Raw genomic sequence first — 9,237 nt, forward strand, 5'->3', positions numbered from 1 at the left:
ATAATGTGGCCATTCTACAGCTGTGCACTCCTCCCAAGGTTACATAATAGAGGTCATATCCTGATGTTTGTAATACACAATAATACAGCTTCATGACAGCTCTCATCATTACATAGTCCATTCCTGATAGGGCTGAAGAGAGACATAGTTTACTGCCTTTCCCCAGGGACAAGCTTGGGCTTCTATAATCACTGACCAGTATAAAGTCTGATACCTACGTACCCAAGTGCCACCATCATACCAAAGAGCATGTGAATGCAGGGTTGTGCCCAGAGCTGCTGCCAGGTATTCTGTTTGTACTGGGTTTAATTTTAGGGATGCAATCACGTCAAACTTCCCTCTGCTTTTGTGAGAGGCTTCTGGGGCCTCCTCTCAGCTGTTGCAGTTGCTGGCTCCCATTCAGACCTTCGGTTTCCAGTAAACAGCATGACAAACCGAAAAAAAAAGAGTGCAATCAAGAGGCAGATTGTCAGTGCCTGTCTGACAAATGGACAGACATAAACAGTTTGGCTTACAAAAAATCTGCTTCTTATACAACCTGCAAAACAATAGATGACTAAATAGCTTTGCATTTTGCTATTATTTCTTAGCTAAAAGTGAAGATTTCTAGACAACAATGGTTCATCTCTCCAAAATGTATGTAAACATACATGATGAAATTAAGCAGTGAATTGGCTCAGACAAAAATGTCAAATAGAAATGTTGCAGCACATTATGTTTCAGTCACTGAAACGTCTCATTTTTTGCTATATATGTCTCAAACTTTGATATAATATTCCCATATGTATCTGCAATAAATTGAAGTATTTTGGAAAAAATAATGTTACAAATAAAAATGTAAAAATGCTAAAAATGTTAAAAACATTACATTTTGTGTGTGTGTCTGTGTCATGCTTATACGGCTGTGGCAAATATAGACAAGCAAAATGGAAAATGTCACAACCCTCCCCATCTGCTCATGATATTTGTATTTTAAACATATGGATGAAAGCTAATAAAAGCTGGATGCTTTATACCACTAAACAAGACAATCTGCTTATTCAGATGATACCAGTCATTTAATCTTCATGATCATCGTGACATTAATTTTACTCTTTTGTATATCTCAAAGTTTTCAACTGTAAATCCTTTATATTTTACATAGTGCCTTATAACTTCGACATCTGGAAGGTGATGGTCATGCAATGATCTCATCAATTAGCATATAATTTGTCTTTTTTATTATTAATATGCTGTTCTCTTCAAGAGAAGGCATGTTTTTGGCAATTACTTGGAGTAACTAATGACACAAGGAAGAAACTATTTTGTACATTTGAAAATGTGAAATCACGGGCGTGTATTGTGGACGTGTGGACGTACTGCAGCCTGCATTACCTTTCGCAGGTACCCGCGTTCCCACTGCACGCTTGATGGATGTTCCCATCGCAAACATTTGTCTTCACATCCCAGTCGCTCCTCCCCGCAGGGGCAGAGCGGCGAATCAAAATGCGCTCAGGTCTTGGACTCCTTTCCAACGTGGGCTGTGGAGTTAAACTTGTGGTGGAACGGGGGACGCCAGATCTTATCCACACCACACAGCGGCCAGATACCTGATCGTGCTTGGATGGAGGGGCGAAATCCGATCGCCTGATGTGCTGCCTGAAACCCAGAGGAGTGACTTATCAGGACGCGCTCAAAATGTCTTCTTCCTCAAGTGCCGATGAGAACAAGAGGGAGAATCGTGGGAGTGTCAAGCTGTCAGTGCTGGACCCCGCGGAGTTGCCGATGGAGAATGCAGAACTTTTGGACTGCTCACCGGCTTCCCTGGCCTTCTCCCCCGAGCAGGTCGCATGCGTCTGCGAAGCGCTGCTGCAGGGCGGGAACGTGGAGCGCCTGGCCAGGTTCCTCTGGTCACTGCCGCAGAGTGACCTGCTGCGGGGCAACGAGAGCATCCTTAAAGCGCAAGCGATAGTCGCCTTCCACCAGGCCCGCTACCAAGAGCTCTACTGCATTCTGGAGAACCACAGTTTCAGTCCGCCAAACCACTCGTCTCTGCAGGATATGTGGTACAAGGCGCGCTATATCGAAGCGGAGAAGGCGCGGGGTAGACCGCTGGGTGCCGTGGACAAGTATCGCTTACGCAGGAAATATCCGCTGCCTCGGACTATCTGGGACGGAGAGGAGACCGTGTATTGTTTCAAAGAGAGGTCTAGGAACGCGCTGAAGGACATGTACAAGCGGAACCGGTACCCATCTCCAGCCGAGAAACGAAATCTGGCCAAAATGACAGGACTTTCTCTGACGCAGGTCAGCAACTGGTTCAAAAACAGGAGGCAGAGAGACAGAAATCCATCCGAGGCTCAGTCAAAAAGGTAAGCCGCAGTTATATTTAAGACGTTAATCGAGAGCGGAAAACGTATGATGGAATGCGCGAGAGCGAACGGAGGACACGTTTCATCAATGTTTTGAAATACGAAGCTTTGAGCGTTTCATTGAGGTGCAGCTTTGAAGAACGTGGAGACAGTGACGCGTTTACTCTTAAAAATGAAGGTTCTTCACTGGTTCTTCACTGGTTCTTCGGTTCATCAAATAATAATTTTCTTATTTTTGGCTTCTTGATAGTAGGCTACTTTAAAAATTAAAAAGTTCATGATGCACTATGGATTGTTCAGATGAGTCTAGACAATTTGTAACAAGTACATTTTTAAGTAGAAAATGCTATTTAAAGAATTGCTTAAAAGTTCTTCTTTCCCACATTTTGAGTTATTAGTTCAGCTCAGGCCTCTTTTAACCATGCAGACATTTCATAAATTGGCCAATTTAATTAAAAGGGTCATATTAATTGGATAAGCAAAACAAAGACCTGACAAACATTTTAACAGACATGTTGCTGCTTTCAAATACAACCCCAACAGACCCTAGGTTTACTTTAGATATGATAAGCCATTACATTACCATAGCCATTGTCTATGTTTGTTTCTGGATTTTAAAGCCATTGTCCCACCCTGATAATCAGTCAGAGAGATCTGCACTCAATCTCCTGACGTGGCCAAAATCCTCTTCACAGCTTGAGGCATCTGAGGCAGATAAGAAGCAGCTCTGTATTTGTAAACTTTTGCTTGCGGTTCGTGCAGAGTTTCAAACTCCCGTGGAAATAACTCTTAACCATTATGCCCGCAAAATGCTGCTTTTATCATAAATAATAAATCTTGAAACTCGTAAATAAGGGAGGTCAGGCTTTTCCGTATGCGTCAAGAATAAGCGCTGCTTTGATGATGCACTGTTAAACCCTGACAAAGATAATTACTCATTGTTTGAATGAAGATGTCCATGAACTCCTTAAGGGAGCTCTTTGGACGAGAAAAGACAAACGGCTTGTCGTGTCAATAAGATCTTTGTATAGATGCGGCTTGGCTGCTCGAGTCACTCTGAACGATGCACACGCAGCTGTCATAGTCTGTAAAGAGACCCACCAAATGCCTCCAAGAGCTCAGATCCTTTTATCTGATTTTTGACCCCCGGGGGCAATAGGTCCACTTTAGAAATGATGACTGAGATATTTACAGAAAATGATTTTTATTTTAGCGGTCTGCTTTTAGAAGCGCACAAGAGGTCGATTTTATTGCAATGTGCTTTAAAGTTGGACAGCTGGTTTATAGAGTTTATTTTATAAAGTGTTTCAACACAAGTGCTTATAACGCTACTGATAAAGCAGTTAGTGGCATACTTTAGTACACACTTTCTTCATAGTGAAATTCCAAAATATTTTTTATTAACTGATTATGAGAGAAACAAATAAACTGAGAAATCAATTGGAAAATGACTTCTTTTTTTTCTTTTTTTTTGACATATTTAAAGTACACAGGTTTACCAGTTTACCAGATAGATTTTCAAACGATTATGGGCATTTTAATGTTATTTAGCCTACTGTTAGTAAATTTAGTGAAAGTTCTTCAACATAGTGCAACAATTCAAAATGAACAAATTAAATTCATAAGACTGCAAATAATTGATGGCTTTGTAGAAAAAAGCAAGATCTCATGCCAAACACAATTTTTGGGCACCAAAGCAATAAATAAACCTTTGGGCTGTTTAACTTGTTCTTTTTTCAGTGAGTCAGATGGCAATCATAGTACAGAAGATGAGTGCAGTAAAGGCCAGGAGGACTTGTCACCACGTCCCCTCTCTAGCGGCTCTTCTAGCTCAGTCGCACACGGAACAGCCCCCCCTACAGTTTACTTGGATGGAGGAACCACAGTCATCCAACAAATTGGAGATGTCAAAATGCCTTCACACCTAGCTGGAGGAATGAGTTTTAACGGTGATCTAGCAAGTGTGAATGCTCACTACATCAACGGTGGAGCCTACGTTCAGTCACACAGTAGCAATGCTCTCCTGAATGGACTCGGCGCCACGAGTGGCCATTTCTTGACCTTTGATCCCCAGAGGGTCTCCCATCACGGTCAGGAGAGGCTGTTAGGTGGGTCTTCTGTGTCTTATGCTCCGTTCTCAATGGGGGTTTCTGAAACTGGCTCTGGAAAGCTGGAGGCCATGCAGACTCTGGTTTCCAATGCTGAAGATGGAGTCATTTCTTCAGTAGTCTCCTTCGCTTCGGCCCCCTCCACTCCATCCACTACCTCAGGAGGACTTCATCTCAGCAGTTACAGTGTGGTCAATCTCCCTGGAAATGAAACCACCATGGGGCTTCCTCCTTTAATGCTGCCCCCATCCACAACATCATCCACTCACGGTAGGAGGCCATTTATTAGATATATTGTGACAGTTCACCCAAAAATCTGTCAGAATGCACTAACTTTCATGTTCTTCCAAACCTGTATGAATTATTTTCTTCTACAGAACACAAAAGAAGATATTTTGTGTATATAATAAATGTCAGTGGGGTTCAGCGTTGTTTTGGATGCCATTAACTTTTATTTAATGGGCTTTTGTCAGCATACAGATTTGGAACAACATGAGAGTGAGTAATTAATGACCAAATTTTTAATTTTTGGGTTATTTCTTTCTGTAAATTGGGTACATACTGTACATAATGCGTTCCTGACACTTCCAGTTCAAAATGGCTGGTTTGAGCCTCTGCGTCTCAAACATATGTCTATGAAGATACAATAACAACAATATCTAAAGTAGTCCGAGCACTTCTAGTGAGCTCATGAGAGCCAGAGTAATTACATCATCACTTTGGAGAATACTGTGACCAAACATTTATGTGGTTAAGCTTGCCAAATTTGACCGCAGAGCTCAGTGCAAAAGAGAGGAGGTTTTGCAAGAAAGCCTTGTGGGTCACGGGCAGTTGGAGTGCATTGTGGGTGAAGTTGTGAGAGGCATGTGGGGGTCCAGGTCAACTGGCTAGAGGATCATACCAAATGCAGTATCTCAATACGGTCCCCACCTCCCCTCCATGGCCCTAACCACTCACTAATGGTTCTTTCCATGAATATTTTATGGCCACATCAATAACAGCAAGGCTAGCTGCGTTCTGCCTCTCTCTCGCTCGTCTGTTTTATCCTTTAATATGCAGTTTACGAGCCACATAAAAACAAACCCACCCCTGGCTGAACTTTTGATTTAGAAGGAAAACAGTTGAGCCCAAACGATCTAGCAAGAAAAAGACGATATTAAAATTGTTTAGCCAAAACCCTGTTTCCTTGTGCCCATAATTTTCAAGGCATTTCAATAAAACATGTCTTCATAAAAACACAAAATTTAATCTCCAGTGCCTCACAAATACAAAGAAACAATAGAAATTTCCTTGCAGCACTATTTTGTCTATGAAGTCAAAACTTGCGAGATATGGTTTCAGATTTTTCTTCTGTATAGTCATCCAGATGCCTAAACAGGACTGAGTAAGCCTTGTAAGTCAGATGGAAAGAAAATATATTCCTGACCCCCTCTATACAACAACCCCCTCCCACAAGCAATGTCTGCGGGAAGCTAAAGAAAACCTGTAGAAAACTTGGTTCTAGTTTCAGAAAGTGAGCGAGTTTGAAGTGGGGGAGGAGGGGACTGGGCGCTGTGATTATTTATCAGACATTTGTGCAAGCTTAATGGAAGAAAAGTGTCTGGCCAAAAGCCAGAGGCTGTCACTGCAAGATACATGTGCCAAGAACCACATTCTAGAGTTACAAGGAAATCATAGCAAGTCTAACCGCAAACAGAAAATGAAAAAGGTGTTTCATTTAACAGTTCACAAGAAAAGTTCTGAAGAAAAGAAAGTAAGAGAGGTACAAAGAGATATTGACCGAAATAAAAGAAACAGACAGGGATAGAAGCAAACCTCTTGAGATAACAACGAAGAAGTCCTATCTGGATAAACAGATCACACCATCACGCTCTGCCCTTTCTCTCTCATCCTTTCTCAATTGAGTTGTTACAAGCAGCTATTGCCAACTAAAAGAAAAGAACATTGTATTAAACTGGGAAGAGTTGATGTCCTGGCCAAAGTGTTTAGGGTTACCTTGCAGCACAGCATTATATGCGACCTGCTCCATCATTTTCATTGGAGTCGGTTTGAACTTGAAGTTTTCAGTTTTAGGCAATGAATCAAAAAGGAAAGTCCCTGCTTTATAATGATTTCATATAATATATAATAAATATAATATATTAGCTCCCCTTTCTGAGAAAATAGACTCTAAAGATTACAAACTTACATTTTTGACAGAATTAGATGTATTCAGACATACATAAAATAAATCATTCAACAATGAGATGTTATGTAAAATATAATGCATTTGTAATATTTAATGATATACCTAAGTAATATTTTGCAACATGCTCTTTTCTTAAAAAATTTTTTCTTGATAACGACTAGCTATGAACACTTAGAGACTTTCCTGAGGTAAACATGTGACATGTTCACAAATTGTTCACTGATTGAGCTATTACATGAGAGATTATATATTTCAGTTAAGTTGTTTTAACATACCTTCTGATGTTCACTCATGTTTATTTAGTGCTATAAGATTTAGTAAAGCGGAAGAGCAGTTCACATGTGCTCCGTGCTGCAGTTTGAGGCAGATACAGCGATCAGTTACGCTACATTAAAGACATTTGCTGTTAAAAATTTTGCAAGCGGACAGAATTTGAAATCTGAGACTTTGTCACAAACAACATAATGTACATCTGAAACAGTCTATATCAAAGTTCAAGTTTATTTTCTTTTTTTTTTAAATTGCATTTCTCCACAAACAACTCACTGTAACTTCTGACTCAAATTGAGAGTGTGACACATTGCATATATTCAATAATTTATGAAGCTTACCAGACATTGAGAGCTACCTTTACTGAACAAGATCTTCTTTATCCCCCATACAGGCTCTGCTCCTTTGGGGAACGTGGTCAGTGACTCTCCTCAGCACTTGAGCCAAACCCTTCTTTACACCCAAACTGTGAAGCAGGAGCCTTTGGATGTGTCTGGAAGCTACACTTATCCTTCTGAAATGTCACTGGACCAAGGCAGCAACCTGGGCTACACAGCCTCCCTTTTCCTTTCTTCTTCCTCTACCAGTGGTTCACTTCCCCCTACCGTCACAGCTACGGTCACCTCTGCCCTCTCGGGCACCGGGGTACACCACACTCTGAATCAAGCTGGACGTGGCATCCAAGAGGACAGTGTAGCCCTGTCTTCGGACTACAGGTCTCAAGATGTTCAGCTGCCCAACAGCCTGCAAGTTGTGTCTAGGGCAGGAGAATGCCCAGTCAGGGTTGTTTGTGGAGATCTGGACATGGAAGGGAAAGAGCTGGCCAAGCTGCAGACTGTACAGATGGATGATGACGGAAGTGACCTATGATGATATCATTAGCAACAAAGAGCTGCCTTTCACTGGTTTTGTTGCACCACATTGTGCCCTTACGGACCCTGTAAGCACAAATCATTTTCAAATGAACCCTGATGATGGATATAAAATGCGAACAGTGCCTTCCTGTCCTCAGATATCCCAACTTGCACTAAGAGGGCTGCAGAATGAACCAGGCAATGCACTGACTTTCTGAAGATTATTTACATGCACTGTCTTTACTCTCACCAAATGTACGAAAAGACCAGTTAAAAAGCACAAATGTGCTCTGAATCAAAAAATGCAGCTTTATAGTGATTATTTTCTTTTAACAAGATTTTATTGAAGCACAGATGCGATTTTTTGTTGTTGTTGTTTATGGTCTTTTGTATTTAAATTCTTTGAGTGTGACAACGCAAATTTGATAATGGTTATTTTGTTATGTTGGACTTTTATGTTAAAGAATTTTTGATTCAAACTCTTTCTACGCATCCCAATGTGGACTTTTAAGTATATAATCTAGACCATTAGTGCAACTGGTCACATGTGCCTTCATTATAAACTGTTAATATACTAAGAAGCTAGGCTAGAAAACAAGCCATTTGTTTGCAAGAATTCATCAAGAATAACTGAAGTACGAGTGTTTGTTTTTGTTTATTTGTGTGACAACTGTTTTACAATGATTTGGACATGTTTTTCATTTCCTTTAGCATTAGAAAATGCCTGGCGCTGAATTCTGTGAGCTTTGTGGGGCAAGATAAATATTCATAAGGTGTGGTCACATTTACAGTAGTTCGGCAAATTTTCATGAGCGAATTACAGTAAGAATTTCAATTCGAATTGGGAATTTTGCATGAGGGAGAAAGATTCCTCGCACCGATTTCGCAACAGGTTCAAGTTAGTCATTCAAATTTGTTTACCTAATGCAAGCTGCTTGGTTTGAAAGTGACTTCTGTGTGAGCTGCAGATAATATACAAATTTGCATCTTTTCAGCCATGAAATTCTGCTAATGTGACCGCACCTTTACACCAAACATGAGCTCTGTACATACTGCAAGAACCACAAGAAACCGTAAAACGTCAGTCCTGCTTGAAAGAAACCTATTTTTCTAAACCCTTCCACCCTATTAAATATTTATATTTGTACATATATAATGAATGATCCAAGGGTTGTCTATGTCACTGACACCGGTGTTTCACATTAGAGTCCAAAGCCTGATAATTCAAAAAGTAAAGGGAATGACATCACTTTCAGTGAATCATCTCTTATTGGAAGCACCAGGTAAGTCAGCTATATGTTTTTAACCAATGGCAGGCGTGATGTCTGTCTAAAGGACATCCAAGACTCTATCCATTTAACCAGATCAGGCTACAACTTGGACCCCCTGGATGGCTGGCGGTGATCTCAGACATTACTAATGCATGGACGAACACATATGCAGCATGGTGGAGATCAAGCTTGTGT

At 40.8% G+C, this 9,237-nt stretch overlaps 1 protein-coding gene across 1 annotated transcript; it reads left to right on the plus strand.

Annotated features, from left to right (window-relative positions):
• The first annotated feature begins 1,477 nt into the window (after positions 1-1,477).
• On the plus strand, positions 1,478-8,927 carry six4b (SIX homeobox 4b). The gene is made up of 3 exons (XM_042746716.1): positions 1,478-2,351; positions 4,092-4,729; positions 7,312-8,927. Exons 1-3 carry the CDS (start codon positions 1,630-1,632, stop codon positions 7,785-7,787), a joined length of 1,836 nt encoding a protein of 611 aa, XP_042602650.1. The 5' UTR covers positions 1,478-1,629; the 3' UTR covers positions 7,788-8,927.
• The last annotated feature ends 310 nt before the right edge of the window (positions 8,928-9,237 follow it).

This window comes from Cyprinus carpio, chromosome B20 (genome assembly GCF_018340385.1).
Source record: "Cyprinus carpio isolate SPL01 chromosome B20, ASM1834038v1, whole genome shotgun sequence".
Taxonomy (NCBI): domain Eukaryota; kingdom Metazoa; phylum Chordata; class Actinopteri; order Cypriniformes; family Cyprinidae; genus Cyprinus; species Cyprinus carpio.

Coding starts and splice junctions, on each gene's coding strand:
- six4b (XM_042746716.1), top strand. CDS start 1,630: ATGTGCTGCCTGAAACCCAGAGGAGTGACTTATCAGGACGCGCTCAAA. Junction 2,352..4,091: donor TCCGAGGCTCAGTCAAAAAG/GTAAGCCGCAGT, acceptor TTCTTTTTTCAG/TGAGTCAGATGGCAATCATA. Junction 4,730..7,311: donor CACAACATCATCCACTCACG/GTAGGAGGCCAT, acceptor TCCCCCATACAG/GCTCTGCTCCTTTGGGGAAC.